Source organism: Leuciscus leuciscus, assembly GCF_965113295.1.
Source record: "Leuciscus leuciscus genome assembly, chromosome: 10".
Lineage (NCBI taxonomy): Eukaryota > Metazoa > Chordata > Actinopteri > Cypriniformes > Leuciscidae > Leuciscus > Leuciscus leuciscus.
In genome coordinates this window covers 19,058,109-19,079,319 of record NC_138734.1, presented here as the reverse complement: position 1 = coordinate 19,079,319, position 21,211 = coordinate 19,058,109, and the positions used below count along the sequence as shown (strand labels likewise).

The following is a 21,211-nucleotide window of genomic DNA, read 5'->3' as shown; positions in this document are numbered from 1 at the left end:
CGCCGCCTTCAGTCGCCGTTTCTGCTGACGCTTTCCGGCGTACATATCCTTTTCTCTGTTACTGTGTTTTGCCGCCGCGACACACACTCTCATTGCACTAAAAGAGCCGGGCGTCTTTTTCAAGACGCCCCTTCCCCCCCCTACCCGCAAAGCTCGCCGGTGCGCCCGCTTGCCTTGCCTGCTTGGAGGATGATACCTGCTCTCCCTCTGTTCGAGCCGCGCAAACCGCGCCGTTCACAGGGGATGTCAGGAGCGGACGGTCACGGGGCTAGCTTTCTCTCTCCCTCTGTTCGAGCCGCGCAAAATGCGCCGTTCACAGGGGAGGCTGGAAGCGGACGGTCGGGGTTAGTTTTTTCGTTATGTACAAGAAAGCTACCCTGCCTCTGCGCCCCATTCACGCGTCAATCACCAGCGAAAGGAGAAAATAGCGTTTTAGTCCCGCCGAGGCTGGACTGACCTGACCTGAATTTTCTCACACATTTCTCAGTTCCCTGATCAGGCGACTGGAAATATAAATATTGCAGCGCCGGCAAGCAAACGCCGAAGAAAACATGTTGACGCTCTTATATGCTCGTGCATCTGAAACCCTTTGTGTTCCCCCCCTGTGGCTCAGTGGTGGAATCTTTGGTTTTTCACACGAGAGACCGGGGTTCGAATCTCGGTCTAACGGCAGATTAATTATGCCTCCAATGCTTCGCTCTGTCAGTTCCCTGAAAGGCGACTGCAGATGTGCATTTTGCAGCCAACGAGCGCGTTGTACAACCCGCTCGCCTGCACCCAAACACCGTTTCTATGGTTCCCGCGCGTCACTGGCGAAAGGAGAAAAGAGTGATAATGTCCCGCTGCGGCCGGGCCAAATTCTATTTCTCACACATTTCTCATTCCCCTCTGAAGTTCAGGCGACTGGAAATGTCATACTGCAGTGAGCGAGTCTGTTGTAATGCACGCACGCCTGCAAACAAACGCCAGCATGTTGACGCTCTCTGTTTCCATGGCAACTTCTCGCTCGTTCAGTTCCAGTAAATGCGACTGTTCCAGTGTATTCTGCAGTAAACAAGTCGGCGACACAGCACGCTTGCCTGCACACAAACGCCGCTTTACAGCTACCCAGATAAATCCCATAGAGTGTATTTTCTGGTGTTCCGGCCACGGCCGATGGTGTTATGAGTGTAAACAAAAATGCCCACTGCCCAGTGCTCATTCCTACACAGAAACACAGGTTTCTCTGATAATACTCGCGCTATATAAATGCCTTTGTGTCTTCCCCTGTGGTTCAGTGGCAGATTCTCAGGTTTTCACGCGATAGACCCGTGTTTGATCCCAGGTCTACTGGCAAAAAAAAATATATATATTTTTTTTTTTTTTTTGCCGTCAATGCTCGCTCTGTCAGTTCCCTGAAAAGGCGACTGCAGATGTGTATTTTTGCAGCCAACGAGCGCGTTGTACAACCCGCTCGCCTGCACCCATGCACCGTTTCTATGGTTTCCGTGCGTCACTACCTCCATTCTCACACATTTCTCTGGAAATGTCAATATTGCAGTGCACGAGCCTATTGTAATACACGCACACCTGCAAACAAACGCCAGCATGTTGACGTTCTCTGTTTCTATGGCAACTTCTCGCTCGTTCAGTTACAGTAAATGCGACTGTTCCAGTGTATTCTGCAGTAAACAAGTCGGCGACACAGCCCGCTTGCCTGCACACAAACGCCCAGTGCTCATTCCTACACACAGCCCGTCGCACAGGGCTCGCGCACATGAAATCGACCCAGATCGATTGCGCATTAAATGTGGTAAATGTGCCCACTGCCCAGTGTCCACAAACACTACGTTCTGCATGTCTCAAGGTTTCTGTAAAACGAAACCAACATGCATTCGCTCTGCTCAGGCAGACAATGCTCTCAGTGTTGTAAATGTGCCCGCTATCCCACGCCCACATTCACACATAGACATGACAGGTCTTACGGGACTCGCCCAGCCCTCCCCCTCTCGGTTGACCACCGCAGAGTCGTCGAGCGCGGGCAATCTGCCCGCTGTTATCAGCGCGCCCCCTGCCTCAAATGTCATAAGCGCGACGCTTATGTTGCAGCACACTGAAGCCCCTCTGTCGCTGAGCGACCAGAGCGCGCTTCGCATTCAACCCCTAGCCATTCGTGCAAACGCATGGGCAAGGCTACCCGGGGTTTCGAAGTGGGTGCTAGACATTATAGAAAGAGGCTATTCGCTACAGTTCGGTCGACGCCCGCAACGCAAAGCGGCGCAAATCGATACTACGGTGAAAAAGGAAGTAGCACACCTACTTCGGGCCGAAATAGCGAAGTTACTGAGCAAAGGGGCTATAGAACCCCTATCACAAGCTCAGAGCGAAGGGGGCATGTACAGCAGATATTTTCTGGTACCCAAAAAAGACGGAGGTCTCAGACCCATTTTAGATCTAAGACGACTAAACAAAGCACTTCTGAAACGACGGTTCAGAATGCTCACGACCAAGAAAATCCTCTCGCAAATTTGCCAAGGGGACTGGTTCATGTCGATAGATCTGAAAGACGCTTATTTTCAAATACAAATAGCGTCACGTCACAGGCGATTTTTGAGATTCGCCTTCGAGGGCCAGGCATATCAGTACACAGTCCTGCCATTTGGCCTATCCCTGGCACCTTGCGTATTCACGATGTGCATGGATGCAGCGCTCGCACCCCTCAGGCTCCGAGGCATACGAGTGCTGATTTATTTGGACGATTGGCTGGTTCTAGCTCGATCACAGTCGGAGCTCATAGAACACAGGACCATATTACTCGATCACCTCGAGAATTTAGGTCTCACAGTCAATTGGGCAAAGAGTTCACTGTCTCCCAGTCAGAAAATATCTTTTCTGGGCACAGATCTGGACTCGCTGTCTATGACAGCACAGCTGTCGCCGCAGCGCAGACTAAGTATTCAGCGCATGACAGAGATTTTTCGCCACGGCGCTTTAGTCCCGCTCAAAAAGTTTCAAAGGATGCTGGGTCTCATGGCTTCAGCATCCTCAGTGCTTCAGCTGGGTCTGCTTCGCATGCGCCCGCTGCAGTATTGGTTGAAAGCGCGCGCCGCGCAGAGCTTGGACCTCCGGTCTCGCGCGCCTCAAGGTCGATCAGAAATGCGTCGCAGCTCTGAAACCTTGGACAGTGACCGACTGGTACCGGTCAGGTGTAAGCCTGGGGACTTCCTCGAGTGTGAAGGTGGTGTCTACGGACGCCTCAACCTCGGGATGGGGAGCGCTGCTCGAGGGCAGACCGTTATTCGGCCAGTGGTCGGAACGGGAAAAGCTTCTGCATATAAACTGCCTGGAAATGATGGCAGTCGACAACGCGCTGAGGTGCTTTTGTCCCCAGATAAAAAGTCACCACGTCTTGGTCCGTTCGGACAACATGTCAGTGGTGGCTTATATAAATCACCAAGCAGGTATCAGATCCAGAATCCTTCACAGGCTGACGGAACGCCTCCTGGTCTGGGCTCAGCACAATCTGCGCTCGCTCAGGGCAGCGCATGTGCCCGGCCATCTGAATGTGGGACCAGACAGACTGTCCAGAAACAATCTGCCGACAGGAGAATGGTCTTTACATCCACAGACAGTCAAAATGCTATGGAGGACATTTGGCAGAGCGGAAATAGACCTATTTGCGTCTCAAGAGAACGCTCATTGTCAGGAATTCTTCTCCAAGAGCAGGGATGCGCTGGCTCACGTCTGGCCCCGCTGCCCGCTCTATGCGTTTCCCCCTGTCACGCTCCTACCCCAGGTGTTAGAGCGAATCAGGGAGAGCGGATGCCCAGTGCTACTCATCGCCCCATTTTGGACAAACCAAGTCTGGTTTCCAGTCCTGATGCAGCTGACGAGTACCGCCCCGTGGCCGATACCGGTGAGGAGGGATCTCCTCTCGCAGGCGAACGGTTCGATCTGGCATCCTCGCCCGGAGCTTTGGTCCCTACATGTGTGGGCCATCAACGGGTACCCGTTAACCTCCCAGCGGGAGTGTTAAACACGATCACGCAGGCTAGAGCTCCATCTACGAGGCGGCTCTATTCCTCAAAATGGTCTGTGTTCACTAGCTGGTGTACAGCGAGTGGCACTTCACCCTCACGCTGTGGGGTGCCGGAGGTTCTCTCCTTTTTACAAGAGCTTTTGGATAAGGGCAGAACCCCATCCACGCTCAAAGTCTATGTGGCGGCCATAGCAGCGTTCGCTGAACCACCGCTCGGCCAGTCATTAGGAAGGAACGATCTGGTCATTCGCTTCCTAAGAGGAGCTAAGAGGCTGAACCCTCCCAGACCACCCTCAGTTCCCGTTTGGGACCTTTCCATGGTTCTGGAAGCCATGAAAGGTGCCCCATTCAAGCCAATACAGTCAATAGACCTGAAACTCTTGTCTTTCAAAACAGTGTTTCTTCTGGCTCTCGCTTCAGTGAAGCGCATAGGGGATTTGCAAGCGCTCTCAGTGAGCACGACGTGTATGGAGTTTGGGCCGAATGACTCGAGAGTCATATTCAAACCAAAGCACGGATATGTTCCTAAATCCCTCAACACACCGTTTAGGGCACAGGTTATCTCCCTGTCGGCCCTGCCGGTATCTGAGGAGGAAGGGGACGCAGGCTTCCTTTGCCCGGTCAGGGCGTTAAGAGCCTATGTGTCTCGCTCATCTGTTTTCAGACAGACGGAGCAGCTCTTTGTTTTGTTCAGCGGACGTTCTAAGGGACTAGCTGCGTCAAAACAGAGTCTATCCAGATGGATAGTTGATGCTATAGCGCTAGCTTACACATCCAAGGGCCTGCAATGCCCGATAGGTGTCAAAGCGCACTCCACAAGAGGCATGGCCTCGTCGTGGGCTTGGTCCAGTGGGATTGCCTTGCAAGATATCTGTATGGCGGCAGGCTGGGCCTCCCCGTCTACATTTATAAGGTTTTTATAACCTCGAGTTTCCCGCTTTGCAAGCTAGGTTGCTCTCGGTTTAATTTTTCAGTATTGCCCGCCCGATGCTATCGGCTCGGGATGCTGAAACTGCTAGAGCGTCGATCACTGATCGCCTATATGCTTCTGTGGGCAGTACGTAAGTCCCCCATATTTACCAGTCCAGGCTGAGTTCGCCCTGGCTGTGTGGAACACTTGATATAACATGCTCTTATCAGAGCTCAATATTACAGGAATGATGCTATTCTAGCCCCTCTTCCCGGATTCTCTGTGAGTCCCTTGTGATTAGGCACTGTATGAGCCCCGGGCACCTGCCCTTGGGACTTTAGTGTTATGTCTCAAGCACGCACGGCGTTTTACATTGTGTTCCCCTAGCGTAAGATATCTTACGCAAGTACGAGAGACCTCTCGTAAGAGAACGTACTCGGTTACTAACGTAACCTCGGTTCTCTCTAGAAGAGGGAACGAGTACTTGCGTATCTTGCCGTGCATGCGTCATGTTCTGATTCGCCTCAGCGATGAAAAACTGACCAAACCAGCCTCTCTGGGCCGTGTTTATAGCCCTGGCCCCACCCGATTTCGGCGGGACATGACGTAATGGGCGCGAAGCCCCCTCATTGGTTCTGACGTCATGAGGAGCCTCTATCGATAGGCTGGTGCAGTTGCCGCAGAGCAGCCAATGGGCGCGCGAGCTGTCTCGCCCATGTCTGCATACTGCTGCAATGCGTTTTACATTATTGCAAAATTAAGGATAATTTTTGGCTTCAATATCTCGAGGAAAAGAGGTTTTCCCCTAGCGTAAGATATCTTACGCAAGTACTCGTTCCCTCTTCTAGAGAGAACCGAGGTTACGTTAGTAACCGAGTACGTTTTCTGGACTCGGAGGATTTTTTGCGCTTCGCACAACCAAATGTGACTACAGCCTCTCACAAGTTAGAAAGAAAACACAAAGCCAATCAGTTTAGCGATGTGTGTTCAGGAGGCGGGACTCAGATCTAAACCGTTTGTGTAATTGGCCAATTTTTTTTTAACGACGACAAGCCGGATGAAAACAAGCCGAAATGAACTGGTAGGAGTAACGAGGCTATTTTTAAAATGTAAGGAGTAGAAAGTACAGATAATTGCGTAAAAATGTAAGGAGTAGAAGTAAAAAGTCGTCTGAAAAATAATTACTCCAGTAAAGTATAGATACCCAAAATTTCTACTTAAGTAATGTAACGAATTATTTGTACTTCGTTACTTGACACCTCTGCCTCTTGTGTTCAAAATCAGGTAGGCCTATTGTATCTATATGAAAATATACTAGGTATGTGACGGTGAGAATATTTCCCCACCGGTTAATCAACTTGTGGCACCGCTGGGGGCTCTTGAATCGCTAACTTAAAAACGAAAGTAAAATATGTTCGCCTGCACAGACATTTATAATGGTGCGGAGCAGAGCGAGCGTTTTCAATGAATACCTATGGAAGTGGGAATATATGTATACTGTTACATTTATATATATATATATATATATATATTTTTATATATATATATATATATATATATATATATATATATATATATATATATATATATATAAATATAGCTGCGAGCAGCGATGGAGGGCCCAAGCCGGTGACACCACCACCGCGGTGCCTTTAGTGTAACTAAAGGCACCAGGGTGGCGGTGCCACCGGCTTGGGCCCGCAAGCTATATTTATTTATTATTTTTATTTTTTGTCAAACTTTCGGGCACTTTTGGGGCCCTTAACGTGCTCGAAAACTCTTGAAACTTTGCACACAGGTCAGAACCCGCGGCCAACAGGGCCGGGCTGAAGCTGGTACCCGGGCGTGGCAGGGGGGCTCGACAGCGCCCCCTTGAACGGGATCCGAACACTTGTCCATAAATCAAACACACTTGCATGTAATAATATGAAACTCTGTACACATATAGATCTCATCGGGCCGAACAACTTTCGTGCTCTAAGTTTTACGCCAACCCAACAGGAAGTCGGCTGTTTTGGGTTGTTTGGAAACGCATGCTGTGGAATTTGATGTACTCCTCCTAGAGAATTCATCCAATCGCCTCCAAACTCGGTCAGCATGAAGTCAAGACATTGAGGATGCTAAATTGCGGACGGATTTTTGATATCTCAAACGGTTTGGCTGTGGCGAGGAAACAAATTTATAGCGAATAAGGGACACAGGAAGTGTGCTATAACTTCAGCATACATTAACTGATCTTGATGAAACTTCTGCAGTGTGTTCGTTGTCAGAGGCCGATCACATGGATGTGACTACTGTGAGTCAAAGTTATAGCGCCACCAACTGGCAGCAGGAAGTTTGTCACTTTCAAAATGCTTTGAAATCACCCTCTTATTTTTACCCAATTTGCTTCAAACTTTATGTGTATAATGTAAACACACGGCAAATGTAGACCTGTGAAAGGATTATTGATATCTTAGATACTGTTGCCGTGGCAACGCATCAAACTTAATTTTTATTTTTTTTATGCTTTTGAGACTCTTAACATACTTGAAATTGCATGAAACTCGACAGACACATCACATTTATTAGCCAGTAGACATGTGAAAAGTTTCAGAAATGGGTGTGATGAGGGGCTCAGTAGCGCCACCTTTGGTCAAAAATGGGGGCTTAGTTTTACCTAGAGTCACAAAAATCGTTATGTATATTGGTCTCATCGAGACGGACAACTTTGTAATTTATAGTCATTAGCTGCGACCAACAGGAAGTCAGATATTTTGGTTTGAATGTGATTTTTTGGAGAATTCTCTCTCTCTCTCTCTCTCTGTATCTGTGTCTCTGTGTGTGTGGGGGGGGGTGTGGGGGATTTGTCTGTTAGGAGAAATTTGCTTTTATAATTGTTTTTCAAGGTTTCAGGGACTTTTGGGGCCCTTAACGTGCTCGAAAACTCTTGAAACTTTGCACACAGGTCAGAACCTGCGGCCATCAGGGCTGGGTTGAAGCTGGTACCCGGGCGTGGCAGGGGGGCTCAACAGCGCCCCCTTGAATGGGGTCCGAAAACTTGGTCCATAGATCAAACTAGCTTGCATGAATTAATATGAAACTCAGTACACATATAGATCTCATCGGGCCGAACAACTTTCGCACTCTTAAGTTATACGCCAGCCCAACAGGAAGTCAACTATTATGGGTTGTTTGGAGAACGCTTGCTGTGGAATTTGAAACACTCCTCCTAGAAAATTAATTAAATCGCCACCAAACTCGGTGTGCATGGAGTCAAGACATTGAGGATGCTAAATTGTGGACGGATTTTTGATATCTCGAACGGTTTGGCCGTGGCAAGGACACAAATTTATGGCGAGAAAAGAGAAACACGAAGTGTTATAACTTCTGCACACATTAACTGATATTGATGAAACTTCAGCAGTGTGTTCGTGGTAAGAGGCCGATCAGATGGATGTGACTATTGTGAGTCAAAGTTATAGCGCCACCAACTGGCAGCAGGAAGTGTGTCACTTTCAAAATGCTTTTGACAAAAGTGGGGGGGGGTTAGTTTTACCCACAGTTACAAAAATCAGGACGTATATTGGTCTCATCGAGCCGGACAACTTTCTAATTTACAGTCATTAGCTCCGACCAACAGGAAGTCAGATATTTTGTTTGAATGTAGATTTTTTGGATATTTCAGACTCAGAGTTTTTAGCTACTCCTCCTAAGTGGTTTATTTTATTCACAACAAACTTTTTCAACATGATGAAAATACATTAAAGAAGAACGGATATTAAATATCTCAAACGGTTTTGCTATGGCGAGGGATTAAAGTAATGTCAAAAAAGGAAACACTAAAAGCCTCATATCTTCTAAAAATTTTATTGTACGCCATTTATTTCTATATAAAATTATACAAATATCACAACTAAACCCATTTTATTCTTTTTTTTTTTTTCAATTTAATAATTGTTTAAGTTTAAAAACATCCAGAATTTTTTTTTTTGTCCAAAAAATAAATAAATTATGTCATTCATAGTGCTATACTGCACTCTTGTGTTCAAAATCAGGTAGGCCTATTGTATCTATATAAAAATATACTAGGTATGTGACGGTGAGAATATTTTAACACCGGTTAACCCTCTGGGGACCAAAAACGCGCCCGCGCGTTTTGCTCGTTTTTTTTTTTAGCAATGAAAAATAAACACAAAATGCTCTGTTAATTTTGATCTTTCATTTTCGTGTAATACATCAATCGATCCTGTTCAGTTTCTATTTTTTTTCTGTATACTCACAATAAAAATAAAGTGTTTTGCTTTTTGACAAATAAAGAAAAACTAACATGATGCTATTTCTGCCTTCTCTCTGCCAGTAAACTCCCATTTGAAACGCGTTCGAAAATTATCTATAACTCCGCGAAAATTCAGTCAAACAGGGAAACAGACCCACGGGCATGAAGCTTGAGATCGCAGCTTTTAAATGAAGTAATTTATATAAAAAACAAATATTATCAGCTTCTGTAATCTGTATAAAAAGAGAGCGACTCCAGTCGAGCTCATTACGAGATGATTCACAGTAATTTGACCACGCCCCGGAGAGCGCGTGCTATTCAAACGCAAATTCTGAGAACCATTTCAGTCTGTGAAACGCCCCCACATCAACTGTAAACAAAGAGGCATAATATAGCCTACCTTATGGAGAAAATTTTCCGTGCTGATATGAGGAGCAGATCCCGCTGAGGAGTGAGGTAGGCTAAGTTATCCTTTCTCAAGTGTTAATGTGGAATAACGTTATGGAATAACGTTAGTGTAGGCCTATGTAAACATTCACACGTTTTTCACACGAGAGACCGGGGTTCGAATCTCGGTCTAACGGCAGATTAATTATGCCTCCAATGCTTCGCTCTGTCAGTTCCCTGAAAGGCGACTGCAGATGTGCATTTTGCAGCCAACGAGCGCGTTGTACAACCCGCTCGCCTGCACCCAAACACCGTTTCTATGGTTCCCGCGCGTCACTGGCGAAAGGAGAAAAGAGTGATAATGTCCCGCTGCGGCCGGGCCAAATTCTATTTCTCACACATTTCTCATTCCCCTCTGAAGTTCAGGCGACTGGAAATGTCATACTGCAGTGAGCGAGTCTGTTGTAATGCACGCACGCCTGCAAACAAACGCCAGCATGTTGACGCTCTCTGTTTCCATGGCAACTTCTCGCTCGTTCAGTTCCAGTAAATGCGACTGTTCCAGTGTATTCTGCAGTAAACAAGTCGGCGACACAGCACGCTTGCCTGCACACAAACGCCGCTTTACAGCTACCCAGATAAATCCCATAGAGTGTATTTTCTGGTGTTCCGGCCACGGCCGATGGTGTTATGAGTGTAAACAAAAATGCCCACTGCCCAGTGCTCATTCCTACACAGAAACACAGGTTTCTCTGATAATACTCGCGCTATATAAATGCCTTTGTGTCTTCCCCTGTGGTTCAGTGGCAGATTCTCAGGTTTTCACGCGATAGACCCGTGTTTGATCCCAGGTCTACTGGCAAAAAAAAAAAAATATATATATTTTTTTTTTTTGCCGTCAATGCTCGCTCTGTCAGTTCCCTGAAAAGGCGACTGCAGATGTGTATTTTTGCAGCCAACGAGCGCGTTGTACAACCCGCTCGCCTGCACCCATGCACCGTTTCTATGGTTTCCGTGCGTCACTACCTCCATTCTCACACATTTCTCTGGAAATGTCAATATTGCAGTGCACGAGCCTATTGTAATACACGCACACCTGCAAACAAACGCCAGCATGTTGACGTTCTCTGTTTCTATGGCAACTTCTCGCTCGTTCAGTTACAGTAAATGCGACTGTTCCAGTGTATTCTGCAGTAAACAAGTCGGCGACACAGCCCGCTTGCCTGCACACAAACGCCCAGTGCTCATTCCTACACACAGCCCGTCGCACAGGGCTCGCGCACATGAAATCGACCCAGATCGATTGCGCATTAAATGTGGTAAATGTGCCCACTGCCCAGTGTCCACAAACACTACGTTCTGCATGTCTCAAGGTTTCTGTAAAACGAAACCAACATGCATTCGCTCTGCTCAGGCAGACAATGCTCTCAGTGTTGTAAATGTGCCCGCTATCCCACGCCCACATTCACACATAGACATGACAGGTCTTACGGGACTCGCCCAGCCCTCCCCCTCTCGGTTGACCACCGCAGAGTCGTCGAGCGCGGGCAATCTGCCCGCTGTTATCAGCGCGCCCCCTGCCTCAAATGTCATAAGCGCGACGCTTATGTTGCAGCACACTGAAGCCCCTCTGTCGCTGAGCGACCAGAGCGCGCTTCGCATTCAACCCCTAGCCATTCGTGCAAACGCATGGGCAAGGCTACCCGGGGTTTCGAAGTGGGTGCTAGACATTATAGAAAGAGGCTATTCGCTACAGTTCGGTCGACGCCCGCAACGCAAAGCGGCGCAAATCGATACTACGGTGAAAAAGGAAGTAGCACACCTACTTCGGGCCGAAATAGCGAAGTTACTGAGCAAAGGGGCTATAGAACCCCTATCACAAGCTCAGAGCGAAGGGGGCATGTACAGCAGATATTTTCTGGTACCCAAAAAAGACGGAGGTCTCAGACCCATTTTAGATCTAAGACGACTAAACAAAGCACTTCTGAAACGACGGTTCAGAATGCTCACGACCAAGAAAATCCTCTCGCAAATTTGCCAAGGGGACTGGTTCATGTCGATAGATCTGAAAGACGCTTATTTTCAAATACAAATAGCGTCACGTCACAGGCGATTTTTGAGATTCGCCTTCGAGGGCCAGGCATATCAGTACACAGTCCTGCCATTTGGCCTATCCCTGGCACCTTGCGTATTCACGATGTGCATGGATGCAGCGCTCGCACCCCTCAGGCTCCGAGGCATACGAGTGCTGATTTATTTGGACGATTGGCTGGTTCTAGCTCGATCACAGTCGGAGCTCATAGAACACAGGACCATATTACTCGATCACCTCGAGAATTTAGGTCTCACAGTCAATTGGGCAAAGAGTTCACTGTCTCCCAGTCAGAAAATATCTTTTCTGGGCACAGATCTGGACTCGCTGTCTATGACAGCACAGCTGTCGCCGCAGCGCAGACTAAGTATTCAGCGCATGACAGAGATTTTTCGCCACGGCGCTTTAGTCCCGCTCAAAAAGTTTCAAAGGATGCTGGGTCTCATGGCTTCAGCATCCTCAGTGCTTCAGCTGGGTCTGCTTCGCATGCGCCCGCTGCAGTATTGGTTGAAAGCGCGCGCCGCGCAGAGCTTGGACCTCCGGTCTCGCGCGCCTCAAGGTCGATCAGAAATGCGTCGCAGCTCTGAAACCTTGGACAGTGACCGACTGGTACCGGTCAGGTGTAAGCCTGGGGACTTCCTCGAGTGTGAAGGTGGTGTCTACGGACGCCTCAACCTCGGGATGGGGAGCGCTGCTCGAGGGCAGACCGTTATTCGGCCAGTGGTCGGAACGGGAAAAGCTTCTGCATATAAACTGCCTGGAAATGATGGCAGTCGACAACGCGCTGAGGTGCTTTTGTCCCCAGATAAAAAGTCACCACGTCTTGGTCCGTTCGGACAACATGTCAGTGGTGGCTTATATAAATCACCAAGCAGGTATCAGATCCAGAATCCTTCACAGGCTGACGGAACGCCTCCTGGTCTGGGCTCAGCACAATCTGCGCTCGCTCAGGGCAGCGCATGTGCCCGGCCATCTGAATGTGGGACCAGACAGACTGTCCAGAAACAATCTGCCGACAGGAGAATGGTCTTTACATCCACAGACAGTCAAAATGCTATGGAGGACATTTGGCAGAGCGGAAATAGACCTATTTGCGTCTCAAGAGAACGCTCATTGTCAGGAATTCTTCTCCAAGAGCAGGGATGCGCTGGCTCACGTCTGGCCCCGCTGCCCGCTCTATGCGTTTCCCCCTGTCACGCTCCTACCCCAGGTGTTAGAGCGAATCAGGGAGAGCGGATGCCCAGTGCTACTCATCGCCCCATTTTGGACAAACCAAGTCTGGTTTCCAGTCCTGATGCAGCTGACGAGTACCGCCCCGTGGCCGATACCGGTGAGGAGGGATCTCCTCTCGCAGGCGAACGGTTCGATCTGGCATCCTCGCCCGGAGCTTTGGTCCCTACATGTGTGGGCCATCAACGGGTACCCGTTAACCTCCCAGCGGGAGTGTTAAACACGATCACGCAGGCTAGAGCTCCATCTACGAGGCGGCTCTATTCCTCAAAATGGTCTGTGTTCACTAGCTGGTGTACAGCGAGTGGCACTTCACCCTCACGCTGTGGGGTGCCGGAGGTTCTCTCCTTTTTACAAGAGCTTTTGGATAAGGGCAGAACCCCATCCACGCTCAAAGTCTATGTGGCGGCCATAGCAGCGTTCGCTGAACCACCGCTCGGCCAGTCATTAGGAAGGAACGATCTGGTCATTCGCTTCCTAAGAGGAGCTAAGAGGCTGAACCCTCCCAGACCACCCTCAGTTCCCGTTTGGGACCTTTCCATGGTTCTGGAAGCCATGAAAGGTGCCCCATTCAAGCCAATACAGTCAATAGACCTGAAACTCTTGTCTTTCAAAACAGTGTTTCTTCTGGCTCTCGCTTCAGTGAAGCGCATAGGGGATTTGCAAGCGCTCTCAGTGAGCACGACGTGTATGGAGTTTGGGCCGAATGACTCGAGAGTCATATTCAAACCAAAGCACGGATATGTTCCTAAATCCCTCAACACACCGTTTAGGGCACAGGTTATCTCCCTGTCGGCCCTGCCGGTATCTGAGGAGGAAGGGGACGCAGGCTTCCTTTGCCCGGTCAGGGCGTTAAGAGCCTATGTGTCTCGCTCATCTGTTTTCAGACAGACGGAGCAGCTCTTTGTTTTGTTCAGCGGACGTTCTAAGGGACTAGCTGCGTCAAAACAGAGTCTATCCAGATGGATAGTTGATGCTATAGCGCTAGCTTACACATCCAAGGGCCTGCAATGCCCGATAGGTGTCAAAGCGCACTCCACAAGAGGCATGGCCTCGTCGTGGGCTTGGTCCAGTGGGATTGCCTTGCAAGATATCTGTATGGCGGCAGGCTGGGCCTCCCCGTCTACATTTATAAGGTTTTTATAACCTCGAGTTTCCCGCTTTGCAAGCTAGGTTGCTCTCGGTTTAATTTTTCAGTATTGCCCGCCCGATGCTATCGGCTCGGGATGCTGAAACTGCTAGAGCGTCGATCACTGATCGCCTATATGCTTCTGTGGGCAGTACGTAAGTCCCCCATATTTACCAGTCCAGGCTGAGTTCGCCCTGGCTGTGTGGAACACTTGATATAACATGCTCTTATCAGAGCTCAATATTACAGGAATGATGCTATTCTAGCCCCTCTTCCCGGATTCTCTGTGAGTCCCTTGTGATTAGGCACTGTATGAGCCCCGGGCACCTGCCCTTGGGACTTTAGTGTTATGTCTCAAGCACGCACGGCGTTTTACATTGTGTTCCCCTAGCGTAAGATATCTTACGCAAGTACGAGAGACCTCTCGTAAGAGAACGTACTCGGTTACTAACGTAACCTCGGTTCTCTCTAGAAGAGGGAACGAGTACTTGCGTATCTTGCCGTGCATGCGTCATGTTCTGATTCGCCTCAGCGATGAAAAACTGACCAAACCAGCCTCTCTGGGCCGTGTTTATAGCCCTGGCCCCACCCGATTTCGGCGGGACATGACGTAATGGGCGCGAAGCCCCCTCATTGGTTCTGACGTCATGAGGAGCCTCTATCGATAGGCTGGTGCAGTTGCCGCAGAGCAGCCAATGGGCGCGCGAGCTGTCTCGCCCATGTCTGCATACTGCTGCAATGCGTTTTACATTATTGCAAAATTAAGGATAATTTTTGGCTTCAATATCTCGAGGAAAAGAGGTTTTCCCCTAGCGTAAGATATCTTACGCAAGTACTCGTTCCCTCTTCTAGAGAGAACCGAGGTTACGTTAGTAACCGAGTACGTTTTCTGGACTCGGAGGATTTTTTGCGCTTCGCACAACCAAATGTGACTACAGCCTCTCACAAGTTAGAAAGAAAACACAAAGCCAATCAGTTTAGCGATGTGTGTTCAGGAGGCGGGACTCAGATCTAAACCGTTTGTGTAATTGGCCAATTTTTTTTTAACGACGACAAGCCGGATGAAAACAAGCCGAAATGAACTGGTAGGAGTAACGAGGCTATTTTTAAAATGTAAGGAGTAGAAAGTACAGATAATTGCGTAAAAATGTAAGGAGTAGAAGTAAAAAGTCGTCTGAAAAATAATTACTCCAGTAAAGTATAGATACCCAAAATTTCTACTTAAGTAATGTAACGAATTATTTGTACTTCGTTACTTGACACCTCTGCCTCTTGTGTTCAAAATCAGGTAGGCCTATTGTATCTATATGAAAATATACTAGGTATGTGACGGTGAGAATATTTCCCCACCGGTTAATCAACTTGTGGCACCGCTGGGGGCTCTTGAATCGCTAACTTAAAAACGAAAGTAAAATATGTTCGCCTGCACAGACATTTATAATGGTGCGGAGCAGAGCGAGCGTTTTCAATGAATACCTATGGAAGTGGGAATATATGTATACTGTTACATTTATATATATATATATATATATATTTTTATATATATATATATATATATATATATATATATATAAATATAGCTGCGAGCAGCGATGGAGGGCCCAAGCCGGTGACACCACCACCGCGGTGCCTTTAGTGTAACTAAAGGCACCAGGGTGGCGGTGCCACCGGCTTGGGCCCGCAAGCTATATTTATTTATTATTTTTATTTTTTGTCAAACTTTCGGGCACTTTTGGGGCCCTTAACGTGCTCGAAAACTCTTGAAACTTTGCACACAGGTCAGAACCCGCGGCCAACAGGGCCGGGCTGAAGCTGGTACCCGGGCGTGGCAGGGGGGCTCGACAGCGCCCCCTTGAACGGGATCCGAACACTTGTCCATAAATCAAACACACTTGCATGTAATAATATGAAACTCTGTACACATATAGATCTCATCGGGCCGAACAACTTTCGTGCTCTAAGTTTTACGCCAACCCAACAGGAAGTCGGCTGTTTTGGGTTGTTTGGAAACGCATGCTGTGGAATTTGATGTACTCCTCCTAGAGAATTCATCCAATCGCCTCCAAACTCGGTCAGCATGAAGTCAAGACATTGAGGATGCTAAATTGCGGACGGATTTTTGATATCTCAAACGGTTTGGCTGTGGCGAGGAAACAAATTTATAGCGAATAAGGGACACAGGAAGTGTGCTATAACTTCAGCATACATTAACTGATCTTGATGAAACTTCTGCAGTGTGTTCGTTGTCAGAGGCCGATCACATGGATGTGACTACTGTGAGTCAAAGTTATAGCGCCACCAACTGGCAGCAGGAAGTTTGTCACTTTCAAAATGCTTTGAAATCACCCTCTTATTTTTACCCAATTTGCTTCAAACTTTATGTGTATAATGTAAACACACGGCAAATGTAGACCTGTGAAAGGATTATTGATATCTTAGATACTGTTGCCGTGGCAACGCATCAAACTTAATTTTTATTTTTTTTATGCTTTTGAGACTCTTAACATACTTGAAATTGCATGAAACTCGACAGACACATCACATTTATTAGCCAGTAGACATGTGAAAAGTTTCAGAAATGGGTGTGATGAGGGGCTCAGTAGCGCCACCTTTGGTCAAAAATGGGGGCTTAGTTTTACCTAGAGTCACAAAAATCGTTATGTATATTGGTCTCATCGAGACGGACAACTTTGTAATTTATAGTCATTAGCTGCGACCAACAGGAAGTCAGATATTTTGGTTTGAATGTGATTTTTTGGAGAATTCTCTCTCTCTCTCTCTCTGTATCTGTGTCTCTGTGTGTGTGGGGGGGGGTGTGGGGGATTTGTCTGTTAGGAGAAATTTGCTTTTATAATTGTTTTTCAAGGTTTCAGGGACTTTTGGGGCCCTTAACGTGCTCGAAAACTCTTGAAACTTTGCACACAGGTCAGAACCTGCGGCCATCAGGGCTGGGTTGAAGCTGGTACCCGGGCGTGGCAGGGGGGCTCAACAGCGCCCCCTTGAATGGGGTCCGAAAACTTGGTCCATAGATCAAACTAGCTTGCATGAATTAATATGAAACTCAGTACACATATAGATCTCATCGGGCCGAACAACTTTCGCACTCTTAAGTTATACGCCAGCCCAACAGGAAGTCAACTATTATGGGTTGTTTGGAGAACGCTTGCTGTGGAATTTGAAACACTCCTCCTAGAAAATTAATTCAATCGCCACCAAACTCGGTGTGCATGGAGTCAAGACATTGAGGATGCTAAATTGTGGACGGATTTTTGATATCTCGAACGGTTTGGCCGTGGCAAGGACACAAATTTATGGCGAGAAAAGAGAAACACGAAGTGTTATAACTTCTGCACACATTAACTGATATTGATGAAACTTCAGCAGTGTGTTCGTGGTAAGAGGCCGATCAGATGGATGTGACTATTGTGAGTCAAAGTTATAGCGCCACCAACTGGCAGCAGGAAGTGTGTCACTTTCAAAATGCTTTTGACAAAAGTGGGGGGGGGTTAGTTTTACCCACAGTTACAAAAATCAGGACGTATATTGGTCTCATCGAGCCGGACAACTTTCTAATTTACAGTCATTAGCTCCGACCAACAGGAAGTCAGATATTTTGTTTGAATGTAGATTTTTTGGATATTTCAGACTCAGAGTTTTTAGCTACTCCTCCTAAGTGGTTTATTTTATTCACACCAAACTTTTTCAACATGATGAAAATACATTAAAGAAGAACGGATATTAAATATCTCAAACGGTTTTGCTATGGCGAGGGATTAAAGTAATGTCAAAAAAGGAAACACTAAAAGCCTCATATCTTCTAAAAATTTTATTGTACGCCATTTATTTCTATATAAAATTATACAAATATCACAACTAAACCCATTTTATTCTTTTTTTTTTTTCAATTTAATAATTGTTTAAGTTTAAAAACATCCAGAATTTTTTTTTTTTTTCAAAAAATAAATAAATTATGTCATTCATAGTGCTATACTGCACTCTTGTGTTCAAAATCAGGTAGGCCTATTGTATCTATATAAAAATATACTAGGTATGTGACGGTGAGAATATTTTAACACCGGTTAACCCTCTGGGGACCAAAAACGCGCCCGCGCGTTTTGCTCGTTTTTTTTTTTAGCAATGAAAAATAAACACAAAATGCTCTGTTAATTTTGATCTTTCATTTTCGTGTAATACATCAATCGATCCTGTTCAGTTTCTATTTTTTTTCTGTATACTCACAATAAAAATAAAGTGTTTTGCTTTTTGACAAATAAAGAAAAACTAACATGATGCTATTTCTGCCTTCTCTCTGCCAGTAAACTCCCATTTGAAACGCGTTCGAAAATTATCTATAACTCCGCGAAAATTCAGTCAAACAGGGAAACAGACCCACGGGCATGAAGCTTGAGATCGCAGCTTTTAAATGAAGTAATTTATATAAAAAACAAATATTATCAGCTTCTGTAATCTGTATAAAAAGAGAGCGACTCCAGTCGAGCTCATTACGAGATGATTCACAGTAATTTGACCACGCCCCGGAGAGCGCGTGCTATTCAAACGCAAATTCTGAGAACCATTTCAGTCTGTGAAACGCCCCCACATCAACTGTAAACAAAGAGGCATAATATAGCCTACCTTATGGAGAAAATTTTCCGTGCTGATATGAGGAGCAGATCCCGCTGAGGAGTGAGGTAGGCTAAGTTATCCTTTCTCAAGTGTTAATGTGGAATAACGTTATGGAATAACGTTAGTGTAGGCCTATGTAAGCAAAAAGATGAATCGCGTTTCTATAATATGAATCGCGTTTCTGTGAGATGAATGAAGGGTACATATTTGTAAAGACTGTTTAGCCTAAATATGAATCGCGTTTCTGTGAGATGAATGAAGGGTACATATTTGTAAAGACTGTTTACCCTAAATATGAATCGCGTTTCTGTGAGATGAATGAAGGGTACATATTTGTAAAGACTGTTTAGCCTAAATATGAATCGCGTTTCTGTGAGATGGATGAAGGGTACATAATTGTAAAGACTGTTTAGCCTAAATATGAATCGCGTTTCTGTGAGATGAATGAAGGGTACATATTTGTAAAGACTGTTTAGCCTAAATATGAATCGCGTTTCTGTGAGATGAATGAAGGGTACATATTTGTAAAGATACTTTTCTGCTCATATATATAAAATACTATTTTGTCAAAAATAAAGTCATAGACTAAGATGTTCCAATGTTGGCTATATTCAAACTAATGAATACATATGATAAAATGTAGGCCTATAATCTTTTTCTTTTTTTTTTTTACAAAGAAAGAGTACTTTTTTTGCAGAAATATTGCTGAAATTGTAATTATTGTTGTAATTGTAACCTTTTTAATAAAATAGCAAAACATATTTACAAGATAGATGTAAGCAAAATCTTAAATGGTCAATATAAGTCTTCTTCTAAATATATAGGCTATTTTGTCCTTGCATTGTGGCTCAGTCAGTGTCACACCTGAATGAATGGCTAATTATGCAGAGTCATTATGCAGAGTGGGTGGGACTGGGTAATCTAAGGTGTAAACTACTCCTCCCCCTCGCATATTGGCTTTCCAAGCAAAACCTGTTTTACACCATTTAAATCAATGTATTTTTTTTTTGTGAACGATAAAGCAAGACTATTTTCACATAATTTTGAAGCTAGAACTCCAAGAGAAAACATCCATTAGTCAAAAGTCTTGTGGGCACATATTTTGTATGAGTTTTGTGGTCTTATTTCAGCAACTTTCATTTTTATTTTTTTAAATAACCACGCATAAACATTATTCTCTTAAAAATACAAACATCTACATACATGTTGCTCGCATATTATGGTAGGCCTGTTTGTGCTATATAGAGTGAATTTACACCTTTGCCATTAACATGTTTATAAATAACTGAAAAAAGCACAAATGTCAGAGCATGTCAGAACATCTCAAGGGCCCCAAAAACAGCGTGGTCCCCAGAGGGTTAATCAACGTGTGACACCGCTGGGGGCTTTTGAATCGCTAACTTAAAAACGAAAGTAAAATATGTTCGTCCACACTGACATGGATAATGGTGCAGAGCAGAGCGAGCGTTTTCAATGAATTCCTATGGAAGTAGTAATGAACTAAAAAACGTTGACTCTGTTCTGCCCGTTCCTCGCCGTGGACGCGCACCGTTATGAATGTGTGTGCAGCCGTGAGCATTTTAGTTTCATTTTAAAATTAGCGCCTTTCGGGGGGCAGATTGCTTGAATTTATTTTACAAAAGCACAATGTTGTGCTTTATTTCGACTGTACACAAATATATGCTAACACTTTGCAGTTTGAATGGTGTCCTGTATGAACAAAATGACGGAGTATCTTTTTATGTGTCCACTGTTCAATCAGACCAACTTTATGATCATCACTTGTGGGGACCACCCTTTCTAAAGGTTCTAGAGGTATGAAAAAAATTAGGGATACTTACCATAGCTTCGATAATTTATACACGCCTTCAGATATCTGAATTGATGAAGTAATGATTTGACCATGCGTTATGGGGACTTTTGAAAAATCGAGTGGACATGTCTTATAGGGACCCACTTTGCATAATATTTGCATAATATTTGCATAATTCACACAACCTCCCATTAGATTTGTGGGGACCTAATTTGCATAATTCACACAACCTCCCATTTGATTTGTGGGGACTTAATTTGCATAATTCACACAACTTCCCCTTTTGATTTGTGGGGACCTAGATAGAACAATAAGTATATTACTAATGACAAATAATAGGCATTTATACAAAGTAATTCCTCAGATTGCATTTGTCCATTTGCCCTTAAAAATGGGTTCAATCTACAACCAAGCTTCACTCTTGCATAGAACACCTATGGCCAGTTTCACAGACCAGGCTTAAGATAGTCTCAGACTAAAGTGTGTGTTTAAGCCGTTTTAACTGAAAGCACATCTTAAATTAAGTCCTTTGTGTCCAAGTGCCATTGTTTTGTCTCAAGATGCACACCAGTAATGCTTATTTCTAAGACACGTTTATAAAAGCTACTTAAATGTCCTAACTGAACTAAAGGCCTAATCCTGTCTGTGAAACCAGGCCCTAGTGTTGTGCTTGTAATCATCTCCTCAACATGCAGAATATTTGTTTGGATCGATTGATTGTTCCTACAATTGATTGGAATATTAGTGT

The 21,211-nt window shown here is 45.6% G+C and overlaps 2 protein-coding genes across 2 annotated transcripts; both read left to right on the top strand.

Moving 5' to 3' along the window:
* Nucleotides 1-1,157: 1,157 nt before the first annotated feature.
* Nucleotides 1,158-8,610, top strand: LOC309508170 (uncharacterized protein; the record flags this gene model as incomplete). Its single annotated transcript, XM_082182695.1, has 3 exons — nucleotides 1,158-1,219; nucleotides 1,734-4,320; nucleotides 8,596-8,610. The coding sequence occupies exons 1-3, from the start codon at nucleotides 1,164-1,166 to the stop codon at nucleotides 8,608-8,610; spliced, it is 2,658 nt and encodes an 885-aa protein (XP_082038821.1). The 5' UTR covers nucleotides 1,158-1,163.
* Nucleotides 8,611-9,750: 1,140 nt separating this feature from the next.
* On the top strand, nucleotides 9,751-21,050 carry LOC309508169 (uncharacterized protein; the record flags this gene model as incomplete). Its single annotated transcript, XM_082182694.1, has 3 exons — nucleotides 9,751-10,319; nucleotides 10,834-13,420; nucleotides 21,024-21,050. Exons 1-3 carry the CDS (start codon nucleotides 10,264-10,266, stop codon nucleotides 21,048-21,050), a joined length of 2,670 nt encoding a protein of 889 aa, XP_082038820.1. The 5' UTR covers nucleotides 9,751-10,263.
* Nucleotides 21,051-21,211: the final 161 nt, after the last annotated feature.